Source organism: Haliaeetus leucocephalus, unplaced genomic scaffold (assembly GCF_000737465.1).
Source record: "Haliaeetus leucocephalus isolate CR32 unplaced genomic scaffold, Haliaeetus_leucocephalus-4.0 Scaffold395, whole genome shotgun sequence".
Classification (NCBI taxonomy): domain Eukaryota; kingdom Metazoa; phylum Chordata; class Aves; order Accipitriformes; family Accipitridae; genus Haliaeetus; species Haliaeetus leucocephalus.
The window spans coordinates 5,225,631-5,251,726 of NW_010972831.1; the positions used below are offsets into that span (position 1 = coordinate 5,225,631).

The window sequence follows — 26,096 nt, forward strand, 5'->3', positions numbered from 1 at the left end:
AAGCTTACCTATGAAAAGGAAGACAACAGCAGAGACAGACGGAGTGTCATGAGCAGTGTTACTCATTGTGATAGTCAGGAGTCTCGGGGCAGCAGCAGTACTGTAGCTGGAGAAAGCTGATTGAATTGGGTCTGGAAAATGTAATTTGGAGGAATAGGAAATAATTAGGGTGCCTGGCTATTGGGTAACTTTGAAAGTCCCAGCAATAATGCTATTCCTTCAGTGTACCAGGCTCATCTCCCTTTGATTTTTTTGCCTGAGCAAAAGAGTAAGCTGCATAGTGACATAGTTGCAGGGAATATACTTGTGATGGAGGCTCTGGTAACTCTTCTCTATCCTTTTGTGAATGGGACTGTTCTTTTATGGCAGGAATCTCTGCAGAATAAAATCTCCAGGCATGTATGTTATGCAAATGTGCATAACAATATTGCTGAAGAGACTGACTTGTCCCTGCAGTCTGGGCTGTACCAACTGGTAAGTGATATCCCAGTATTTTCCTGGAATGATTTTCTGCAAGGCTGTCTCCTGTCAGGTGATAGTCAAACACTTACAGGCTAATTCATTTCTCTGTTGCTCAACTGCACAAAACAATCTCTTATCTCACAGTTTATGAGCATAATATTTAAATATTTGCAAGTACTATTCAGTTGTCTGGAGCCATGTGAAAAGCTCTTCATGCATGTGTGTAGCAGCACACAGATAGGATCCTAGAACGAGTTTAACTTTGAGTGGAGGAATGAGGAGAGCATTATATTGGAGATAATGTCGCTGAAGCTGTGTACTTAAAGAGCAGTCAGGAGTATGCTATTTTGATTCTGCAAGCTGTAGTCTCTGAATCTGAAAATGTTTGTTACTAGTTACTTGGGATATAGCACAGTGTGTGTGTCCAAAAGTGTTAGCACAGTAAAAACAAACTCAGTACAGACTTCTGCAGATCTTCAAAGTCCCTTATTTTTCACCCCTCAGAGTAAGCATAGCTAAATAAATAGTGAGAAATAGAAAATGTTGTTTCAACATAATCTATAAAACAAGGAACAATTTGGTGAAAAGTCAAGTATAATTATTAAAAAAGCCTAAATCATTTACAGAACTGACTAAATATATCTCTAAAATGGGGAAAGGCTGACATGCATATTAAAGGAAGATTTTTTTTCATCTGGGATGATACTTGTATTGAAATATTGTGAAAACAGAAAAGCAACCTTTAAAAAGTGATATGCATCTCTCTGAATTCAGATAGATTTCAATGTGATTACAGACCTCCATTCTTCTGTAGGGGAGAATGAGAGACAGTTACACTAATTTATTAAGCAACATTTTTTTTGCATTATTTTTCCCTTACGAAGTTTGTGTAAAATGTCCTGTGAAGGTAAGTGCTAAGGATCAAGGTCAATCTGTTGATTTAAGATGGGATGACATATACTTTTTCTGATACAGTATTTTCTGGGAACATAAAAAAGGATCTGTTGCAAGGGAGACAACTGACTGCTTATCATAACTGACTGAAGAGACATCAGTAACACGAAATCTCTCAATGCTGGGGACTGAATATGTACCAAAGAAATCTGACTCCTAAAATCAAGAGTTCAATATTAGCAAGCAAGCCGGTAAGATCAGGAGAGCTTTGCCTTGCTACAGCATCATGCTCTGTGGAAATGCAGCATTTACACTCTCTTAAAACAGAAGATTGGCAGCAAAGCACCCTTTCTGAGCTCTAGTTGGGGTAGCACTGTGACCATACTGTTGTGACTTTCCTATTCTCTCTTACTTCCTTCTCTCTATGTGGCTAAAAGTTAGCTGGAAAAACTATGGGAAAATGATAGTATCTTATCTGTCTTATCAGACCTTACAGAAGTACATCTTCATGTGGTTTTTCAACATAAACTATACTACTAACATTAAATGGATACACATTCTTTTAAAACCGTAGTCTCTGTGGGATATCTTGTGGATTCTTCCCACAACAGATCAACAACTCTGAATCCTTTTCCACAGAAACAAAGAGAATTTAAATGCACTTTTTTCCCCAGTGAAAAATCATGAAAGACTCTTGTGAATCAGTTAAACGCTATGCTCAGGGGAACTGGGCTGCTACTGGTAGTTGGCATGCAGAGTGTTTTAATACTTAGGCTGTGGATTATTTTTAAGGAGCTTGGGGAATGGAATGCTGACAATAAGTAATTTACAATTATCCTTGCTGTTACTTGTTAATGCTAAAAATGCTTTTTAGACAATGGCTTTTCCCCTTAGTGACTTAGTGTTGGGGTACTGAAAATCACAAAATTAAATATAAAATCTGAATAACTTCTAATGCAAGTTTGACTGGGATCATGTCACGTATCAGCAGAACAGAAAATGCAGCTCTGACTCGATGTCAGATCTCCAAATGCTCAATCCCTCCCATCTGGGGTTTCCTTCATCTTGTTCGTTTTAGTTGCTAGTGAGTCTAGCACTTGCTAGAAAAACAAAATAATGAATGCCAAATAGGGCGTCTGCTGCTTATTCGTACTGCACAGACTATCCAAAGCTAATGTTTTCAAGTAATTTTTCATAGGAGATGCATGCCTAGTTATTAATGTTCCTGACCTTTGTGGCATCTCTGTTAGTAACTGAAGCAGCTGGTAACTGTCATAAAACTCTATAAAATGCTCTGCATAGCCATGAGAGAGCCTATTGCAAAACCCTCCATGGCTTCTGAAAAATGCTAGCCTTGTCAGAAATCTCAGGGTGGAGCAGGTCTGCGAACATAAAGGTTAAGCAGGTTAATGATTAAAACTATAAGAAGATGTTTGCACAGATGTGACTTACTGTAGTTCTGACTCTCATTTCCTGACTCTTAAGTCTGCCCTTAAAAATAGCTCGGTTCAGGCTCACACCACCTATGTGTAGCATGTGACATTCTTCTCTGTTTTCAGGAAGATTAGCTAGAAACAATCTGGGCTCATGTTTCCTAAATCTGACAATTGCACAGAAAAGGCGACACTTAGGTTTAGTGAGTCAAGGCTGTCCTCATAGTGGAACAAGAAGCTGTTAACACAGAACAGGCAGGATGAAGTGTAATTCTTGTGCACATGAACTGTTACAGCACATACAATCTTCTACACCTTTTCATAGGCACATTTGAAACAGGGCTCTGACTCTCTTGCTGAAGCTTGTCCCAGTTTTTCTTTTTGGATAACTGCCACTACATTATAAATAGACCACACTGCTAGGTCCTATATTCTGCTAAACCACACAGATCTGGGTGCTTTCAGATATAGCTGCTTTCTGAGTTCAAAGTACTGCTTGCTGCCAAACTCATTTTCTCTCCTTAGCAAAAGAATTTCTTAAGTGGTCTTTTGCTGTAGTTGATATGAGAGTTAAAGCAAGAGTCCTCAAATGCACCTTCACCCAGATTTAATCTAACTTTGCCTATTTTCACATTTGCATCCTCAGAGTGACTGCTATTAAACAGTCTCTCTCAGTTTGTGTTGAGAACTAAGCTGATGTTCTCCCAAGCACGATTAAATGGCAGTATTCAGTCTTTGTTCCAGGTTGTTAGACCAGCAGCTACAAGACTATCAAAGCAGCTGACTCTAGATTGTTGCATATTAGTTTAGGCACAGTCATTTGACAAGATGTGAACAACCTTTCCTGGTACAGAGTTTGGAATATATCATCATAAATTTGTGTCAGGCAAAGCTGAATGTGTGCTCAGCGCATCCAGCCAAAGGTCTCCCCTTATGCCAAATCAAACTGGCCTAGGCACGGCCCGTTTCACCATGCTGCTTGTGGGAAGCTGATTCATTACCAGAAACAGCATAGTGCTCCTGGTATTTCACACAGTGGATCTGAGACAAATGTAATACCCAGCAATCCTGTTTTTAAAGATACCTACTTGATGAACAGGAGGAGTTTACCTGCAGTTTGTAGATATATTTTTAAAGCCATATTCTTCAGATTAAAATGTCTGGTTCTAGGTCTTAGTATCCTAAGATACTTCATGGTTTTGTTTCCAAATTTTCGATCTACCTCCTACCAAAAAAACCCCAAACTTTACTCTTTCTTCCCTTGTTTACAGCTGGAGAAAGATTCCTGTTTTGCTGGCCTGCATAGTTCCCCTTAATTCCCATCTATTATTCAAGTAAAGGAAAGACCAGCAGCTGTAAGTACATCTCTTAAGCTTCACTGCAAAGACATACAAGTTTTAAACATACTATTTCTGGTGATAATGGAAAGACTCTATAAAAAGAGGAAAAAAACTTATGGTCACATTCTGGCATGTTCCAAAACAGAAGTCTGCATTAACCATTGCTCAACAGCTCAAAACTAGCAAAGCTGAAAAATGCCATTCCCTGTAGTTGGCACAGCAAGAAGTAACAACAGTACTTTTTATGCGAAACATGCCTGTTTGTATTCTCGCAGACACTAAGGGCACGCATTCATCAAAAATTATTATAGATAGGGAAAGATCTAAACACGCCCACCATGTTTTCACTGACATTATCACTGTGGAAGTGTAAGATTTTCTAAGGCCGTTACTACTTTTTCAAAGAAATAGCAAAAATTTTTGCTTTCTGGAGCACTTAGCATGATCATTTTCTCATTTTTGCTTTGTGCTTTCTGAGTAGTTCCATAATATATAATAAACTAAGCATGACATAAAGGGATGTAATTTACAACCCAAATGCATGTGCATAACCATTTTCTTTTGAAAACAGTATGTAAACTGCAGAGCAGTGATTGTTTTAGATATTCTACTGCTGCCATTAAGTCATCTGTGAGCGACTCAGCTTTAGTAATATTTCAGTATATAATTATTGCGTGTGTGTGTGTCATCCCACTTTGGCAGCTATGAAGTAAAGAGTTTGTTGTCTAGCAAGTTTCTCTCTGCTCCCTAATTTCAGATGTAGCAAACCCGGTAAGGCTGCAGCACTCCGGCACTGTACTTATCTGTGCTTTCCGATAGCCGAGCAAACTGGATGACTGAAGAAGGGTGGGTTTGCGTTTTTAGGATAGTTTTGAGCTTGAATATAATTTTACTCATTTGGCAGATTATCTTCTTCAGATGTTGTCGCAGTATCAGTGGGCACCTACTTTGAACTTCACTTGTACAATTCTGAGGCACCTTGTCTATACTGAAATGCAAGTTTCGTAAGCAGGGTAAGTTCTCTGGGAGCTTCTGTGGGTGTTTGGTGTAGGTGTGATGCTTTTGTAGAGAGTGAAATCTTCAAGAGACAAAGACTAAACCTATCTTTCAACTGGAGAATGCTTTTCTGTTGTGCTTGTTTCTGGTTTTCTAATTTATAAATCTGTCTTTTTCCTGAGCCATACCACACTAACTCCTTGGGCATTCAGAAGTGAAGAAAGATAGACCTAATTTCATTTGTATTTTCAGCCTGATGCACTGTTACACTCCCTAATTTCTGTGCCAAGGGGATCCAAAATATACTATCATACAAGCTAAACTTAAATAATACATTTACCTTCCACTGAAAGTTTCACTTACTGTAGTGACTGTTGAAAGTAAAATACCTAGCCTAGTAGAATAGTTTTTATTTCAACTCAGTAAAATCTCTTTTTTTTTTTTTTATTTAATTCAGAGATAGGCAGGTAAATAATCTTAAAGTATTTTCCTCAGGGAAAAACACTGCTTTTCACAAAGTCTTTTTAAAATTTCTGTTAGTAAAAACCTTCATAGGAAAGAACAAATTTCTCACCAAGAAGAAATTTACTTTCTGATAGCACCTGATGTCTACTAATGCCCCTTAGAAGTTTAAAAACCTTACAGAAAGATGAAACACTTTCTATCAAGTGTAACTTTCTGCTGATAGGATTCATATACCATAAATAACGCACAAAAGTAAAAATGAAGGTTTATCGTCTTTCCCCTCGGGGAGGGGATTTCTTTTTTATGAGCTAGTAAGAATTAGGTTGTAGGTGCTGGAAAGCATTGTGGTCTGTGCTCTGGATGTTTGAAGGATCCTGTGAATGAAACAGCTATTGGTGGTCACTTCCACTCCTCTGCCCCTAAGGAAGAAAAGACTTTTGACACATGATATCACCGCTGAGTGTTTCTTCTGATTTGTAGGATTCTCTCTTTAGCCACTTTGTTTATAGTGCTATTGAGCTATAGAGATATAGATATGTATGATTTTTCTTGTTCTCACATGAGGTGAGTCTGTGATAGTGTGTAAAGTGCTGCTTACTGTAGGAGTGGTGGACTCCTGTTCTCCATTACAGATAAATGCCCTTTTCTTGTCCCCAGCACACTGGAGATGAGATAACAAGTCCTCAATGTCCTCAGAATCAAAGTAATTCTTAATACTATCAATCAATGCAGTATTTTTGTCTCACTGCCCGTTTCAAATAAGCCACTTCTTTGATGGCCTGTAAGTAACAATTAACTAAATAATGGGAGTAGAAAATAGTTATAACAAAAGAAGACACTCCATATCGGGTTATGTAAGCTACACTACTTATGATTTGACATTCTTCAGGCTGTTGCACTATTTTTCTCTATATGTCACAGATTACAGAAAATGATAGTGTACTGGAAGATGATGATGAAAGCCCTAGCTTAGTTTTCATCTAAGTATGCAGTTAATCGTGATTGAAAATTAGAAACAGACGCTACCTCAGCACTGTAGCAAAGTGGTACTTCTATTGTGCCTGCAGTTATTTACCTGTGCAGACTCTGAGATCTTGTTTAAAATAGTCTTTGTAGCTGAGACTGCACAGGCAAATCTCCTATGTGCTTTTGAAAGCTGTAGTCCATACACACAAAAGTGAATCTTTCCTCTTTTTCCTTCCCAAATTGTTTCCTTAAATCACTGATGGTTCAGTAGTCCTTCATCATCCAATACAACTTCAGCGCTATCTTTGACTATTTTCATCTCTCTGACATGATGTAGCCTGCTCTCGAGTCATTGCTAAAATCTCTGCAGTGAAAACTGGCTGCAGATGGGGCTTTGACTTGCTCCCCCTGCAGATGGCCCACACAGAAATGTGTTGCTATATCTGAGCAGCTCCAGTATTGCTCACAAATGAGAGGCTCTTCTTTAGAGATTTTTAACCTTGGTCTTTATTTTGCCAGCTCTTCCTACCACTCATTCTGAGCCCTCCAACTTCATATACCTACCAGCTGCACCTCTTTCAACTTGGCAACTCCTTTTGCTGACACGCTTTTTGACTTATTAATCTGTTTCCAACTATTCTCTTCCTTTAAAGTCACTTCTTTTGTGAAGCTATTTAATGCCCATCTCCATCTTATTCTAGTCCCCTTATATTTGATTTATGTCAAGTATCACATCTGCATCTTCCTCTGGATGGGAAATGTCTTTACTCATAAACTGCTGTTTACTCTTTAAGTACTTGGTAAAAAGTAAGTAGCAGAATTATTTATGAACTAAGCAAGACAACAGTCATTTGTTTTAGCTGTGTTAAGATTAAATGTTTATCAGTGTATTCAGTGATAGAACATGTGTATGAAGACTACATGAATTGCATTTTCAAAGGCATAGACAAAGCCCTTTTCCTACCTCGAATATGTAATATCCAAATTAAGTTCTTTTGTGCATTTACTGCAGTGAAAGCTACGGTGTACTTTGTATGCAAGTGTACTAAGTAAATCATATTTGCCCTTCATAAATTATTTCTATGAAAGTTGTGATATGAATTCTTAGGAAATGCATCCAGACTAGCCATCTTTCTGAGTTGCACTAGCGTGAACATGTCTACCAATGGTAAAAAACACAATAAAAATTTATTTTCAAGCTTGTTTTTTTAAGTCAGCCTTTTCAAGGTAAGGAGTAGTTTCCAATATTTCAGATTTCTATCCCATTTAGTGACAAGAAATTACAGCTGCACTTACATGTGTTTGGGCCCTGTAAATTCTCGGTTCTCTGTACTTGGGATTGAAAATTTCCCATAATTAAACATTTGCTGTTTATGCATTAATAGATTTTCGTTCAAATATCAATGTATTTTATATGCCTCTCATCTCTCATACCAGGTGTCATGTCTTTTCAAACACGCTTCACAATCTGCTTTCCATATCTTGATATTCCCTTAATGAAGAAATTCTAGTGCTAAGGCACATTGACAACACTGTGACAGGAGTAGAAAGTTTGTGTGTACATTTGTAACATTAAGGAAAGTGGAGGTAGGAGAGGAAAAATGTGTAGTTCATTTTGTTCAAACTTGCAGGCAAGTGATTTTTATTCATTTGTCCTTGGGTATGGAGGGCACTCCCCTGATTTCCCTGAGAATGGGTCCATGATCTCGTAAAACTTAACTATTTTTACATTCAGAGAATTTTAAAGTATCCTAAATTCACCTTCTTGCTTTCAAATTATCCTTGGTGACTTAAAATCATGCCCTTGAGTATTACATTGAGAAATAGGAAGATAGTTACTCATTATTACTTACAGAATTCACGTTGTGGGTGTTTATAAGCAGATAACATGCATTAAATGTGTCATGTAGTGGTGATTCTTCCCATCCAGTAGAGTCATGATTTTTTTCTTTTTCCCTGAAGAAAAGTTGAGAAATGTCACCAGGACACACAAGTCCTTGATGTTCTCCATGTGATTGTTTGTTTAGCTGAGCTCAGCCTGGGCATCGTATTCAGAGTCTGTCTGTTGCTTCTGTTACTCTAATGCAGTGAAAAGTTTCAGAGCTTTTTCTGTGCTCCCTACCCTTCATGTCTGGAACCTTCTTTCACACATTGTATCTGCTGCACAGATCTTCCTGAAATTTACCACTTTTCTGAAGTTATCTTGGATAAGAGTGGACTACTTATATTAACTGTAAATATGCACAAACTTTAGGGCTACTTATAAAAGTCATTGTGCTCTTTTTGTTTCTCAAAATAATGTATACTGTCATTGTGATTGACAGACTACCTTCAGATTAATTTAGGCGTATGCTTGAATTCATGGTTCTCCTGGATTTATTGTATCACTTTTAATGGCACTTTTTTTAGAATGTAATTTAATCTGTCATGAATATAACCCTCCAGCCTTGACACATAAAATGATGTGTATGTGCTTAATAACTGAAAAATGAAAAACTTAAAAAAAAAAAATCAAGATTTGTGTGCTTACATGTGAAGAGACTGTAAATAGGCAATTTGGTCATTATACTTTCTTCAAATGAGCAGGAGTTAAGTAACTGTGAATATATCTACTGCAGAAACATGATTAAAGATAACAACGAAACTATTCCACTAATGGGCAAGAAAACAAATCCATCTGGTATTCCCCCTTCAAACCAGCAAGAGAAAAAACCAAGTGAAAGCACTCCCACAAAGAAAAGGTAGGACTCTAGCTCAGCCTAAATCACTAAAACTCCATTTTATCTCCTTTAGTAGATATTTGCACTGAAATATCACTAACACCTTTATTCATGCTGCATAGATGAATGAGAGACCTGGTGAACACAAGGTGCCTTCAAAAAAAATACGCTTATGCTGTTTAGAAGTGGAAGAGTATCCTGGTTAGGTAGACATATGATGTGTTTACCCTAATGGGACAAATATTTAACCCCTATCCTAGAGACACCAGACTCATGCACCAGTCTTTTAAGTTTGTGTCTCATATCATTTGGGCTTTCTGCATCCACTCTATACAACTGTATAAGCTTACAAGAGTGTGGTCTAATGATGGTCAGTGTTTCAGTAGGAGAAGGTAGAGTGATCCTTTTAAAAGAGATCGTGTGGCAGGGTACACCAGGTTTTATGTAAGAGATCCTGGCCTAAAAAAAGGGAACATTTCAAACTTAGCCTCACATGGGAATGTGACAGATTATGGAGAGCTAGAGGTGAATTTAAAAATGAGGGCTGGGAGAGCAGGAGGTTTGAAAAATCCTATCACAAACAGAAACCTCTATTTTTCATTATTCTGATTAACAAGACTTCATTATTTTATAAAATATTCACTTTCATTCACAATTTATGCTAGAGAATTAATAAAAGGATTAAGGGTTTGTATTTAATATGAATGGGGAAATGTAAGCAGTAATTCATTCCTGATACTATGCTATTCAAGTCAACTAAGTTACTGTAGAGTGAGGATGAATTTTCATTCATAAACTTTTCACTCTGTGGCTAATTACTAGCAGCTATGGCAAATTTTGAAACTCTGAAGGTCTAGGCAATTGTGGCTGTTCTGACACTTTTAAATCTTAATAATCAGAGGAATCACTTTCCACAGAAATGGTGCCATTAGTTATTTGAGACCCACTGCCTGGGTGGCCCAATTTGTCTTTCTGTCATTAAATTCAGAGAGAAGCTCTTTGGTTGCAGAAAGGGGAGATGAGGTGTTTGAACAGCTCAAAATACACCCAGTACTTCAATTAGGGGCAATTCCATGGAAGACTGTGTAGTTACAACAAATACTGGCAAACACTACCCCTCAATTACTTAAGCTCATATCTCACATTCAGTTTTGTGGCATCAGTAACAGTAACCTTGGGGTTTTTCCCACCTCTCAACCAAGAGCTCAGGGTGTGGCCAACAACATTCCTGTAATATAAGGAACAAAGATCACGTGAATTTTAATGCAGAGGTTTAACGTGTTCTATTAATTATATGTTTCTATGCTGCTGTACTTCTGTTGCTTCAAGATGCTTCCTTCTACTGCGCCACTAAGCAGCTAGTACACTTCCACGGGTGGCATTTCTCACTTGACAAAATGTATTGCTAATATGCACTTTCTCAAAAGACAATGACTTCCCCTTCTTGAAGGTCCTGGTATTTGGGTGGACTAACAGTATATAATTAAGTACAGGAAAACCGACAGGCAGGCTGGGAGGAGTGCTGCCAACGTTGTCAGAGCCCGATTATGTTTATGGGCAGTGTTCCCGAGAGTGTGCACCATGGCCACGTAAGCACTTGGGTATTTGTTGGCAACTGTCCACCTGCTTTGCACAGTGGCTTTTGGTTTTTTTTTTTCTCCCCATGGTATCCCCAGATAACCCACATGCCAGGATAGGTTAGGTATGTCAGCCTCCAAAACACGGTCCACTTCATAGCTGCTGTACATCTCTTGGATGCCAAAATCTTCAGCATGAACACACTGTTGGGAGAGCAGGAGCTGTTGTCAGAGACATCAGCCTGTAGTGTACCATCCCCTCCTGGTGCTGAGCCAAGGGCAGGTGAGATGGTCCAGCAAAGCCTAGAGCTTGGCACTTCTGGCTTTATGGAGGTTCACTGCAGCTTCCAACGGATGTTTGCCTGTTGGGACAGCTCCTGCACTTCATGGTCAGGGAATGCAAAAAAGCAGGATGAACCCATGCTTTTTTCACCTGTCCTTAGTCTTTCTGCCAAGCCCAGACCCCAGTGAAACAGCAGCGATAAACAGCAGCTGGCATAAGTAATGGCAATGGTCCTGTTTCTATCTAGTTTTTCCTTTGCTCTGAAGAGCAATCCCTCCCTCAGTAATTTCAGGGACGTAGTCCTGCAAACCAGAAGTGGCATTTTACTTGCTGCCTACTTAGAATACATTGAGGCACATCTCAAATGTTAAAAGGTCATATAAGTTTAAACAACTACACACAATAAATTGACACTTGGACCACAAAGCCATTGGCAAATGAGTTCAACTAGGGCCATTAGATCATGCTATTTTTAGCAGATATCAACAGGTTGTTCAGTAGTGTCCTAATATACTGCATTTTATCATCAGTATGTGTACTTTAATTCAACAGGATTCTTTGGGGAAGATGCAGTTAAAAAAAAGAAGAAATACCCTATGGACTAAACCATAAATATTAGGTGAATTGGAAACATTTTCTAGGTGACTACTGGAACATTTTAGAAATGCAAGACAGTTTCTGAACAATGGGCCATGCGGTAGTTGCTACATCGAGCACTGAAACTGCTCTGTCTTTGGTGAAATGTAGCAATGTTTTAATGAGATCTAGCAATATCAAGCCATTGATTTTGCCTCTCAACTCTGCAAGCTTTAAAGGGCAAAATCTTCCTACTCTTCTCATGCTCCCTTTTCTGTGTTGTTTCAAATTTAATTTCTTTTCCCTATAAAAAATTAATTATTTATAGGGAAAATAAATAGTTAAATGTCATGCACTGACTGGCAAGATTACACATTCAGTCCTGGATGGTGTAAATGCCTGATGTTATTTAACATGCGACCTTTCAAACTTTCTGACTTCATTATCACTGCTGATGGGTTTGAAATGATCCATCCTGATGGCTCCTGGCTGGAGAAATAGGGACTAGAATGCAGTAGATTAAAAAGAATATGCGTGTGTGTGTATGCATACATGTATAGCTGTTTAATAAATGTCTGGTGTTGCATTCAGCTATTTGCACAGAAGTTGGATGCAAGGCTGTTTTTAGGCTGCTGGGGTAGCTGCTTAGACATGTCAGGATCCGATACCACGTGTCCTAAAAATATATCGGGATCTTTTGCCCATCTGCCAGCATGAAAGTGCTGGGCATGGGCACACTGTTGGAGGTTGGGATCCCCCCAGGGGAAAGTAGATAAGCCTCTGTTCCAGCATCCTATTAGGTATAATGCCAGAAAATATAAATTATCAACATTGTCCTAGGCATGTATGTGTAGTGCTTTGCTTATTTTATGGTTGAGTTTGCTTTTTTTATTAACATTTTTTAAATGCACTGTGTTCAACAGTTCACACTTTTTTCTGGAGATTGATGGTTTTGAAAGCAATGCAACTCCAAATAATACGTCTCCCCCTGTGTTTTCAAAACCAATGGATTCAAATATTCGTCCATGGTAAGTTATAGATGCATATGCAATAGTCATACTGCAAATATATCTATTTTCTTTTCAGCAGCTACTCCTTATTTCTCCTTAGACTTCAGAGCTAAAATTTCACATGGCTTTTCTTAGCTGTTGGTCACTTCAAAGACAGAACTCCATTGGAGGTCAGTTGTTGCTAGATGACTTGTCTTTGAGTTTATCTACTGCTGTCATTTACACTGAATTAATCAGGCCTCAGATTTGAATAAATTTAAAATCAGTAGTCTTTTTTTTTTATCTTAGCCTCTTATTTGATACATTAGGACAAAGTCCACACACCTATTTGTGTATTTTCTACTGCATGAAGACCACCGCTTAATTTAGCAAACCCTATTCCCAGCTGTGTGCTGACATCCTCCCTCTATTGCTCATTAACAATCAAACAACATGAAGATGCTGAGTCTGAAATATTTAAAGGCAGCCAGTAATGCTGAGTGAATAGAGAAGAATTATGACTGGGAAGAATGCGCTTAATTTTTAGAAGTGTGGGGCACTAACAGCCAATAATTATGAATAAGGGAAATATGCATCATAGCTAGTATAAGCCCAGAATGGCTAAATGTCTTTGTGTCTGATGGATGTCTGGTCAGCTTTTTGGAGTTAGCTGACAGTCTTATTTTGGTTTCAGAGGAGAGGTATCCAAATTTCTCCCTCATTTAGAGAGTGACCTGCACAAGACACATACGCTTTGTCACCAGATTCTTCATGGCTTTCTGCAGAGAAGTGACAGACTGAATAAGAATGGACTCTGAGCTACCAGCTTTATTTCAAAGGGAAGGGAATATCTGCAGAGCAATGCTGAATCCTTGCATTACTGTCCATACATCTGTTTTGTCAAGAACTAATAGTTCAGGCTCCCTAAGTTATTAGCCTGAGGTAGTTCATCAAATCTGAACCTTATAGAAAAGAAAAATACAAGTAAGAAAAATTATAATAAATTAATTTTTAAGTCAGATCTTCTTTTAGGAATATCTGGAAATTATGTACAGCAATTACAAAATACTAATGCCATTGAAATCCTTTACATTTATTACCTAAATATGTATTTAGGGCCCAGTCCTCAGTTTCTTTTAGCTGAAGCTTCCATTCAAGTCAGCTGCAAAATGCTCTTGAGTTGCCTACAGTGTACTGTGTAGTAAATCTTTAGGTAAATCACTTCCATTGTGTGCTTGCAACCCAGGCACTGTTACTGATTTAGCACTTGTTTTGTGGCAGATGACAAATTAAGCATGTGAAAAGGAAGAATGTAAGCTTCAAGCATTCAGGATGATGCATAAAAAGCAGTGATCGTTAAAAAAAAATGAAAAAACTTCCCACAGTTTCAGGATCTGTAATGAAATAACATAGTAAAACACAAACCAGGTTGATTTCCTAATGATTTTTTAAATATAATAAAATCCTGTGGGTCTCTTCATTTTTACCACTCTTTAAAATTCATGGGCGAGATAAAATGGTAGAATTAAAAAGCACAGTGTCAGCTTAGACTAATTTCAGCTCTACTGTAGGTAATGCTTCCTAGTATTGACTGATTCTTCATGCAATTTGCCAAAATGTCTTCCAACATCTTCCTGACTTAGCGCTTAGCCCTTTTCTGGTTTTCTATAGTGCATCTGGAAATGGGGAAGATATGGATTCCCCACAGTCTCTTCAGGATGACGCGACTGAATATAGCCCTAATGTAGACAGTTGTTGGTGAGTGGAGATACAAAGTATTTCTTAGTACATTTTCAATGGATTAAGTCTATGATAGGGTAGATACTACCTATTTTGCCTGCCACGTTTTAGAAATAAGGTCATATGTGTGCATGCGTTTCCAATTCTTCAATAATTAAATTTTGAAATAAGCAACTCTAACCTCTGCTGTTCTCAAATCTCCTATTTAGTGTGAGGATTCTTCGTGTATAATGTCTGTTTCCTAGATGACAACAGAGGACCTAAACACCATGCACAACTAGGCATGAGCTAGGAGTATTTCTGATTGGGGGGAAAATATTAAATAATTCTTATTCCAGAATAATGTATGATCAGGAAAGTTGTGTAAGAAGATCCAAGGTTAAAAATTATCTTCTGCTGTGAGTGGGATGGGTGCAGCTGGAGTGCACCATCAGGTAAATTCAGGCACTGAAGTCAGCAAGTTGTGGACAGATCAGAGAAGAAGTATTTCTTAGCCTTTGTTTTAAATGAATGGATAAACTGGGAAAAAATGCAAAACAAAATACTTGAAAAATGTACATTATTATAAAAGCCCTCTCAATAGCCACTTATCTGCAAATAAGCAATCTGCAGAAACATTCTGAGAGATCCATGCCACAAGATATATGGAAGCGGGACAAGTATATCTAGTCTGGGGCAAGTAATTGTATTTCTTTTTCCTTTTATGTAGAAAATAAAATAAAACACAGTAAATTGAGTCAGCAATTTCATTATTATTTCTTATAATTCAGTGCTAACATATCACAAGGACCTGAGCAGACTAGTGCCCGGAAGAAGCTGAAAAAATACATATTTCGGGCAGTATCTGAGGGGAATGTAGAACAACTGCAATGTCTGCTTGCAGAGCTGAAGGAACGATCAAACGCATGTACAAACATGACTGTTACAGGTAAGCTGTGGAGTTACCTGAAGGAATATTATTAACTCTTCTGGCACCATATGTGTAGTCTAAAACTGGGAAATATCTCTGTGCAGCAGCTACTTGCCTGTAAATTTCCAGTCACTTGTTTGCAACGTAATGTATGTTGCATTTCCTAATTCTAAATGAAAACTTAAGGTATTCAATCAGCCACCTCCTTGCTGCCTCTGAGGGAACACTGGAGAGTATTTGTCTCCTACTTATGATACATGGAGGGTTTATCTGCGCTGTATTCCCATAGCCATACCTAAGCTAGCCTTCTGCACCACGAGACTCAAGGCTGATGTCTCTCTCCAAACTGCAGTCAAATCGCAGTATAGACAGGGCTTGCGATGTGTGCAGCATAGTAGAACAAGCAGAGAAGTTAAAGAGTTCTGGGTCTGTCTGGAGTTACCATGGCAGTGGGGTGTCCAAAAGAAAAAACAAGTGCATTGACTACCTTATTAATTAGTACCACATCTCTGCATGCATTGTTTCACCAAGTATACATAGCTCAAATACAAAGTGAATAGGATGGAGTAATTGTTTGGCAAATAATTTATGTTCATACACGTCCCTCAGGTCCCACCCCTATTAAACAAAAGATTAGAATTCTTCTTCATCCACTTTAATAAATAATGATGATCTAATCTCAAAATTCACTCTTGTAGACTATCTGATGAAAAAATTCACAGCTTCAGACACTGGCAAAACTTGTCTGATGAAAGCTCTGCTGAACATCAACCAAAACACAAATGAGATAGTGAATATGCTACTATCCTTTGCAGAAGAAAATGGTATTTTGGAGAGATTTATCAATGCAGCATACACAGAAGAGGCATATAAAGGTATTGCCATCTGATACCAATTTCAGGTATATGGTTAAATATACCATCCATAAAAGTAATGTTTTCTTCAAACATTCTAATGATGGTTTAAATTCCTAAAACTACTTTTATTCATTATCACTGGTGCTTTCCATTGTAAAACATCATTAATGTTTCATAATGTGCTCAAGACATTCAACCCTAAGTACCTCTGTCTGTTGTTTCAGGCCAGACAGCTCTAAATATTGCCATCGAAAGAAGACAATATGAAATAACTCAGAGCCTTATAGAAAAAGGAGCTGATGTCAATGCTCATGCCCAGGGTGTTTTCTTTAATCCCAAACATAAGCATGAAGGCTTTTATTTTGGTAAGTGGAAATGTGGTCTTTCTGGAAAAGATAGGAAGGAATACCCAAACAAGACAGTATGGAAGACAGGCAAGTGTGAATCATTACTGTAGCTAAACCTAGATTAGGAAACTTGCGTCACAAGATATAAAAATGGCATAGTACCCTTTGTAAAATTAACTTGCCAGAGTGCAATGTATTATAAACACTCAGAAATAGTTGTAAAACATTTACAAAAAAATTGTAACTGCTGAATGGCAAATAAAATGTAACAAATTTAGTTTTGAAGATTTTCTCCAAATAATGTTTTCATGCAAATTAAGCTTTTATAAAACAAGAGCTAAATTCAGTACAATCAATATGTAAATATGCTTTCATATATTAAGATGCTTAACACAGTCACTCTTTTATAATATGATTTGAATGCTTGTAATAAAACATGAACCATGTTACACTTTATAATTCTGTAGGTGAAACTGCACTGGCATTAGCTGCATGTACTAATCAACCAGACATAATTCAACTGTTAATGGACAATACCAGCACTAATATTACCTCTCAGGATTCAAGAGGAAACAATATCCTCCATGCATTAGTTACTGTGGCAGAGGACTTCAAAACCCAGAATGACTTTGTAATCAGAATGTATGATATGATTTTGTTGAAAAGTAAAGACAGAAATTTGGAAACAACAAAGAATAAGGAGGGTTTGACACCACTACAACTAGCTGCAAAAACTGGGAAATTAGAGGTGGGTATTATTCAGTAGTATCTAAGAGAAATTAAGTATGGAGAAAGAGTCAAGGCCCACTATGTACTCAGACGTTAGTGCTCTGACATGTAGTTTTCCATGCTGGTTATGCTGTACTATGTATCAGTAGTATTTGGTGAGCTAATTTTGTTAAAAATACAAGCAAATATTTCTATTGTAATGTTGCTTCTACCCTTCAAGGTTTCCCTCTAACAACCCTTCTTGTACAAAATACACATGCTGTTTAAAAGCAGCCTTGCAAACCTTTCTGTTGTACAGAAACTCAGAAATTCTGCATTTATTACAATACTATACCTACACAATATACAGTCTTTGAATAATTTCAGAAAATTCACTAGAACTGCTCTGTTATGCTGCTGTAGCATTTGGGTCTCATAAATCAACTGTACTGGGGTAAAGAATTGACAATGGGATAATTTAGAAAGTAACTGATAAAGTTAAAGGAAGATATAAATGTGAATGCATGGAAAATTGTGCTTTCATCATTTAGAAAAATGTCTGACAGAAAATCCAGAGGCATTAAAAATACTGTATTTATTTCCTAGAGGTCTGTCATCTCTAACACCACTTACTGAATAACAGATTTACAAATACATTGAATTGCACTACTGTAGAAAATGTGATGGGTAAAAGGTAGGGGTGTTGGCAAGCATGCATGTGTGCTTTCTCCTTTCCCATGAAGAACGCATCTGCTTACAAATGGTTCTGTTAATGTTTTAGATTCTGAAATACATCCTGAGCAGAGAGATAAGAGATAAGCCTAACAGGAGCCTGTCAAGAAAATTCACAGACTGGGCTTATGGTCCTGTTCAATCTTCTCTTTATGATCTGACAGAACTAGATACCACCGCAGACAATTCAGTGTTGGAAATTATTGTCTATAATACAAATATTGGTGTAAGTTACCTTTTTCTAAAATATATATGTGTTTTCTAGCAGTACACTCATTTCAGATATGTTAGCCTATACATTTGACTGAATTACTTGTAAAAGAGTAAACAGCAACTTTTGGTTCTCAGTTTTATATCAGGAGCAAGATTAATTTTCTATCTCTGTAGATTGTCAACTGTAAGTGAATATGCATTCAGCTCCTGAAACATGGACTAGGCATTTTGGGAGTGTTTTTTTCTACATTTGAAGCATTAATTTGCCTTACATAGGAACATAAATATGGCCCAGCTGGTCAGACCAAAGCTAGTGTCTTGTCTCCATGAAGTGGCCACTAGCAGCTGCCTAAGATAGCGCATGAGAACAGGGCAAGCAAACAGAAATACTTCACAAGAATACTCTGCCTTAAGTTACAAACTTAACAGGTGGGTATTTTAGGCATTCATGAATGTTACCTTTTCAAAGCCAGATTTTTACGTTTGCTAAATTCAAATACCGACATAAAACTTCTGTAGAAAGCAAGACCTGAAGTTCACATTACAGTTTTAGCTCAATCATAATTTACCAGAGTATGGCAGGTTATTCCAGCATGAGTCAGAGTTGTCCCATTGTATCTTGTCAGGTTAGGGTCTGACACAGATCTTTGCTCAAAGATGTGTTTCTAGATAAGTAAGGAGAGATACTGAATGAATACACAAAATATGTGCCTGAAATCATCTCAGTTTCCTTACAGATGGCAAGCTCAAATCTTAATTGGTTTTTTTTCTACAGAATCGTCATGAAATGCTGACTTTGGAGCCTCTGAATTCACTCCTGCGAATGAAATGGAAGAAGTTTGCACAGCACATGTTTTTTATGTCATGCTGTTTTTATTTCCTATACAATATAACATTAACATTAGTTTCCTACCACAGGCCTAATGAAAATGAAGTGAGTACAGCAATCTAATCTCACTGAATTTTACTGATTTAAAATGCAGTAGTATTTCCTGAATTGTATTTAAAATGCTAAACCAAAACCAGATATCAGAATATCGGGCTGTAGTGAGACCAGTTCTCCTATATCAGGTCTTGTATCTGGTAGGAAGAGGAGCAGTAATAGAGGAGATAATTGCATTTGCATTTTGTGAAAGTGACCCAAAATACAAATACATAATATAAAGACAGGTAGTTAAATTTCTAAAAGTGTGGAGACGGTATTTTGGTTTTAAGAAAGAAACTTCTCCTATTTAAAATATACACATTAGGGGGCTGATTCTGTGAATCCACCATGAAGAAAATTCTCACTGACAGGGAAGAAATTGTGTACCCAGAGAGCTACATACATGAGGCTTCCTGTTACTTTGCTTTTTACTCTTCAGGTATGGAACTCAGTCTCTCCTTTTGGACCTCTCTTACAGGCTCCACCTTATCCACTAGCTCTAACACGTGGTGTGGGATGGCTGCAGTTATCAGGACAGGTGATGGTTATGTTAGGAGCAATATTTTTAGCCATAAAAGAGGTAAGAATTTTTAATAACAAATACATAACAAAATAGGTAAAGAACTTTGCTAGACTTATGAATATGCTAATGATGATATTGGCAATACGTTTGGAATATCTTTGATAAGTGTAATTTCTAAAAGTCTTTGGCACAATACATCCCTTACTCAGAATGACCCTGGCTATATATTTGAATATAACTGTATTGCTCTGTGAAACAAGTATGAGGTTTTTTTCCTTTTAAATTCTCAAGACAGAGATTTGATATTTGTGCAACATCAATGTTGTCAAATTACTGGCTTTAAGGACACTGTTGAATTAGAACTTGTAATGGAAAAAAACCAGGGTATAATTTTTGCCATAGACTGTAAATAATTAAAACCAGTAAATTATGCCAGAGATGACAGAAATTTAAACTTTGAAGTTACAGCCCTATAAAAAGACTTTTAATTCCAGAAGATATGTCTTATCAGTAGACAGATTTTTTTTTTAGACCACCAACTTCAATTAAATTATTTTGAAAAATCAGTTTTGAGGCCTGTTTTCTCTTACTACCATTTCTGTATCTTATATATCTGTCTACATAGAGTGTAGCCATCTTTCTGCTTAGGCCCTCAGACCTGCAGTCAATTCTCTCTGATGCGTGGTTCCACTTTGCATTGTAAGTCTGTCATGTATATATTTAATACTACATATCAAACGCTTATATATCTCATGGTCACGGAGGATTCCTGTAGAGGATGCTCACTTTTTCTCTAGATTTTCAGGTTTTAGGGGGATGGATGTAATCTTACATGCAGCTTTACCGTAATACACACTAATGGTTCCATGGGTTGGTAACAATACTGGGGGTTGATGTGTACAGACTGGATTTTTTTCCAAAGTACAGTACTGTCTTTAGCATCTCCTGATGCTGTATCTCTTTAGAGCTGTATATAGAGAAATTTGTTTAGGAAACCTGGTTAAGAAACCAGATACAGTTTCACACTCCTTTTGACTCCTTCGGGAAGGAAAAATAGCATAAAGCTGATTCAGCTGGCTGATGGCCTAGATAAATCACAGATGATTCCCTCTCATTTCTAGCATATGATTGTAGGATCAATAAACAGAGAGGTGGCTTAACTCCACCTTTCTTCCTTCTCCTACAACCACACTGATATCGATCCCATGCTGCTAAGAATCTGGTTTACATCCTATCACAGCACACCATACCTTCTACTAGTGTCTTCCTTGTTTATGGAAAATCTGTAATGATTCTAACAATTCATTAAACTAAAGCTTGAATTAAATGTCCTCAAAGATACTATTAAGAATGCATTGACAAACTATTTTGGGGAGAGTAGTTCACTTAAAGTAAGCTTTAATAAATATAATCCTACTATGTTAATATACTTATACTACCTGTACTCATTGATTTTATGGTTAAACTATAATGGTAATGTTCATAGGGGAAAATAGAATGCAATATGAAATTAGAATTGAAGTATAAGAAGCAAAGACAACTTGTTTTTATATTTTTCCATTATGTTGTTGGCTTTGTGCTAGTAATTTCCCTTTTACATACATGTGTTTGTTTTTTAACAGTTTTATACAAGCTTTGCTGGTGATCTTCTCTGTCTTTTTGTACTTGTTTTCCTACAAAGAACACCTTGTGTGTCTTGTTTTGGCAATGGCCCTAGGATGGGCTAATATGCTCTATTTCACCAGAGGTTTCCAGTCCATGGGCATTTACAGTGTTATGATTCAAAAGGCAAGTTTGTTTTGTTTTGTTTTATCTGCCTTGTTATGATGCTTACTTGTTATGATACAATCCCAATCAAGCATATTCAGCAATTTAGATTTATTTTATAGTTCATACTGAAATTTCTTATTTTCAGTTTATACGTATTATTTCAGCAGAATATACTACGTAACTTCAATGGCAGAAACTAGTTTATATCTTAAAATTAACATTTTATTGTATTAAATATGTAAGTAACTTGTGTTTTTTCAGCTAATGTAGTTCTGCTATTTAATTGCATCATATGCTGTAATGCCTATATTGTACAGAGTTAGTCACCCTTGGACAACACACCAGGCTCTCAGTCATGAGATAAAAAATCAGACCTAAATCTTCTCTGGGTTTCTCACTGAGACTACAACTAGTTTGCTTAATGAAAGCAATCTGATACTTCAGTGTGTACCACACCTGTATCCCTGAAGAATTCATAAGCATAAAACTAGTTCTCAATTTTCATTTCTGATAAATATTTAATTTAATTTTTAGGTCATCCTGCAAGATGTGATAAAATTTTTAGTTGTCTATATCGTGTTTTTGCTGGGATTTGGCGTAGGTAAATATTACTGGAGAAAAGCACTGATGCTCTGTGTGAGTAAAAATTTTAGCATTATTATGAATAAGAACCCTACTGTCGTGATGAGAGCTCATGTTGGGATTTCTTCTGGATATTAAAAAGCCAAGTTTAGAGATTTAAACTGTCTAGAGACTATCTGAACAGATAAGTAATTTGGCTCTTTCTCAATTGCCTGCATTTTCATTTGGATGTGGGCTCTCTCTGCTTCCTGGTAATCTGTCGTCTAGCTGGTGCTGTGTATGTTGCTGGGCAGCTCTAGCTCTTTATTAAGCAGTGCGTTTTGAATTTTTTAGGATAAAATGCCAGGTATCCATAAAGCATTATTGTGATTAAAATTTTCTCATGCTTTCTTCTCAGCTCTTGCTGCATTGATTGAAACTTGCCAAGATGGCAGTGAATGCCATTCCAACAGCAGTCTGGGACCTGTTCTGATGGATCTTTTTAAGCTCACCCTAGGACTGGGTGATCTGGAGATCCAGCAAAATTCAAAGTATCCTGTACTATTTCTTCTGCTCCTCATAACTTATGTTGTGTTGACTTTTGTTCTTCTCTTGAACATGCTGATTGCATTAATGGGAGAAACAGTGGAAGATATTTCCAAAGAGAGTGAGCACATCTGGAAACTCCAGGTTTGTTTGTGAGTTAGTTTGCTTAGTGAAGTATAGCTGCACTGGCTACAATCTTTTGAGCTGTACCTATGGTTAACTTATCATACTGACAGAACGGGTTAGGTATTAAAAATGATAAGCTCCATTTGTATATGTGTACAAATAGTGGAAGTAAGTAATTTTAGAATTCACAATTATCCTAAAGGTAATCTTATGGCTCATATTTTCAACCTCCTGCACTGTCACATACCTTTATGACTTTCATTCCCCTTGATATGTCACCAGGAAGGTGTATTTCATTATCTGCCCAGAAATCTGTAACACAGCGTGCTCTGCTCTTCCGTCCCTTGAGTTTGAGCAATGCATGAGTTCATTCCAATTTCTCATACCTTATCAGAGCCTGGTCTTTCACCAAGGCTAGACAGCTCTGAGTCCCAAGCTGTCATCGAGAACACAGTCATAATTAGGGTTGGAGTTGCTTACTGTGGTGGGCAGCATCCCACTACAGGTTATATATATCCCCGTGGCAGGGTGTTGCATGAAGGTGTGCTAGCATTAAACCCTAAACACTGAGTTTAGAGTGAGATTTCTTGATTTTTCTCTGAGTATGCCTTCTGTGGTGGGTCTAACTCAAGAAAGCCGTGGACTCCCTATTTCCACATGCCAAATAAGTGGTATGCCACGTTATTTGCTGTTGTTGGAATCAGTGCTGGTTATGGATGGTGGATGAAGGCATGGCATGTTATAATGAAACATGGAGCCTGCAAACTGTATATGCTATGAAATCAGATAATTTTGAATATGGTTAACCATACTCATATTACTATTTATTGTTAATAGAGAGCCAGAACTATTTTGGAATTTGAAAAATTCTTACCAAAATGTTTGAGGAAAAAATTCCAACTGGGAGAACGGTGTAAAGTGGCTGAAAATGACACCAGGGTGTGTTTAAGGTAAAGCAAAGCTAGAATACTGTGCTATCAATTCTGCTCTGTATGTTTCTTCAAGGTTGCTTCTCCTCAGGTCTCTTGTAGAAATATTTCTACATCTCCACAAATTATTAGGTGTACAAAAATACAATTTGTTTTCTTCAGTTGTGAACAATTGTTTAAAAAATGGGAAAAAATATATAGGGTTTTTTATTTAGACAATTTTTTGGTAAGAAAACAGATTTTCAACTTCATATGTTTTTAATGGACAAGTTTCAAGTCTACTTGCAGTAAATGTCACTTTGTCATAATCTCCTTTGAATGTTAGTTTAAAAGTAATTATATTTAAATTGTTTGCTAATTGATGATTACCATATTAAAGAAAAGCTTATGCTGTTTTATGAAAAATACTTAAATATTTAAGGTGAGTTTCAAGACTGTACTCATAATGTGTGAAATCACAAAGTAGTCTTACTATTATTTATCTTCATATAGTACATAACACTGCAAAAGACATTCGGCCTTTTAGTACTAGCAAAGCAGGTGTTGATGGTAAAGTATGACAATCCCAAGAAGGGATAAAGAAATAAAAGGGGAAGTGCAGCCATGTAGCTGGGAGATAATGCATGCTAATAACACAACTTATATACAATATAAACAGGATTAATGAAGTGAAATGGACCGAGTGGAAAACACATGTTTCATTTATTAATGAAGATCCAGGGCCAACAGGTACTGCAAAATTTTATGACACCATATTTGTGAAATCGGGTTTTTTTGGAACTGCTTTGATATATAAATTCTCATAATCTAGATACTCAACCACACTTTTCTGCTAGGGAAACTCATGGCTAATATCGTAGGGGTGTTAAATTATTTTTAAAGATTTGGAGAGAAGGGTTGGTTATAAACTCTCGTTATTTATACCTTGGTGCCAAAACATGGTGCTTTCACCATTTCTTTATTTTTCTCTAAGCAGTTATGCTTGATTTAAGTTTTACATTCTATTATGGCATTTGAATGGTGTAAGACTGGAGAACTCTTTATTATACAGAAAATATTATTTTGAAAAAGTTGTCATGAAGTACATTTAGCCCTTAAATAGTTACACATAGCATCGCAAAATTTGGCAAAAAATTGGATTGATTCTACCTAACAATACTATAGTCTGTTGTTTTTAACCCTAGAACATTCATGTTTATGTTTTGCAATATATATTGGATGACAAATTGCCCCTTGTGAATGTTGACCAGGAAATTCTAGATACCCATCTGCTGACATTGTTGGAAGTGTAATAGAGAAATGACCTAACTTTGAGGTGTCAGCTGTCCTTCTGGCAGCAGGCATCAGAGTTTGATAGGGGCATATGAGGATCTGGGAGACTCGTTCTGAAGTTTGTTCTTGAGTCAATTAGCATTTATATTGCATAGTAGAATGAGCTCACTAATAATGAAAAGGGGCAGGCAGAAAAATTTCTGTATAAGATATGGTAGTAAACTGAAAACTTGCTGTTTAAATAAATGCATGTTTTTAAACAAAAAAAATAGATGTGCAACACTTTGGTCTTGCATAAACAGTTTCTACCATATCCTGTTTTGTTTATAATGCATTTTTTTTCAGATCCAAGCAAAGTTCAAGATAATTCAAGAACTAATAGCAAAACCACCCTGAATACGTTTGAAGAAATGGATGATTTGCCTGAAACTTCTGTTTAGTTGTGCTGTATTTGATATGTGGTTGTTCTGAAGGTTAAAAGCATCAGCAGCAGTGGATGCTGAAAGCTTTGTTGATGTTTTGGACAGCTGTAACCAGCTGGAACACAAACTTTCAGTGACATGGCCTGATGACTTTAACCCATTTAATCAGGGCAGCTAAGCTAAAATCAAACAGACTATTTCACTGGTTCAATTTTGAGCCTCTTGAAAACTGTTGCTGTCCAAGTCTGTGTGACGCTACTCAAACTTGGCTCTAGAATTTTTACTGGATAAAAAAGGTCAAATGTGAGATATTTCTTCCTTTTGTGGAAAACTAAGAACATCATGATCCCAATCCGCTGTCTTTTGGAATCTCTAACTCATGAGAAACATTTTGTACACTGAAAAAAGTTAAGTTCTTGTCGTGGAGAAAAGAAAGGCATTTCAATTCTGAAGACTACTAAATGAAGTATGTTATTTGAAATAACAATGTTCTGGATACATTTGAAGCTTTTGTATTGACTGTCAGTGTTATTGGAGGCTTGAATCCCTCAAGTTGGAGAAAGCCTCTTCAGGTCTCATTAGCTTTGCCTGATCTGTTTTCCTGTATGTAATCCCTAGGGTATAATGTGGTGTTTACTGCTTTTTATTTATTACTATGTATATACGCTTTCACATAAAATAACAGGGCAGAAACATAATGATGGACAATATTTCCAAGTTTGTTCCAGTCACAAGGTCTTCACTTTTCCTACTCAGCTCTTCCATACTGTTGCACCTTGCTGTGTGAAATAAGTTATCACGTTGGAAGTTCCTC

At 37.0% G+C, this 26,096-nt stretch overlaps 1 protein-coding gene across 1 annotated transcript; it reads left to right on the top strand.

Annotated features, from left to right (window-relative positions):
- The first annotated feature begins 9,178 nt into the window (after positions 1-9,178).
- On the top strand, positions 9,179-25,300 carry TRPV3 (transient receptor potential cation channel, subfamily V, member 3). Its single transcript, XM_010573726.1, has 17 exons — positions 9,179-9,297; positions 12,636-12,740; positions 14,373-14,459; positions 15,212-15,369; positions 16,050-16,226; positions 16,433-16,573; positions 17,023-17,303; positions 18,045-18,221; positions 18,984-19,142; positions 19,612-19,713; positions 20,282-20,355; positions 21,279-21,444; positions 21,961-22,027; positions 22,406-22,677; positions 23,497-23,609; positions 24,247-24,317; positions 25,206-25,300. The coding sequence occupies exons 1-17, from the start codon at positions 9,179-9,181 to the stop codon at positions 25,298-25,300; spliced, it is 2,364 nt and encodes a 787-aa protein (XP_010572028.1).
- Positions 25,301-26,096: the final 796 nt, after the last annotated feature.

What these genes read in the sequence shown, in the direction of transcription:
- TRPV3 (XM_010573726.1), top strand. Translation starts at nt 9,179, where the DNA reads ATGATTAAAGATAACAACGAAACTATTCCACTAATGGGCAAGAAAACA. An exon ending in CCTAATGTAGACAGTTGTTG is followed by an intron (nt 14,460 to 15,211) that starts GTGAGTGGAGAT and finishes CTTATAATTCAG; the next exon opens with TGCTAACATATCACAAGGAC. An exon ending in ACAGGCCTAATGAAAATGAA is followed by an intron (nt 19,143 to 19,611) that starts GTGAGTACAGCA and finishes CCTCTCTTACAG; the next exon opens with GCTCCACCTTATCCACTAGC.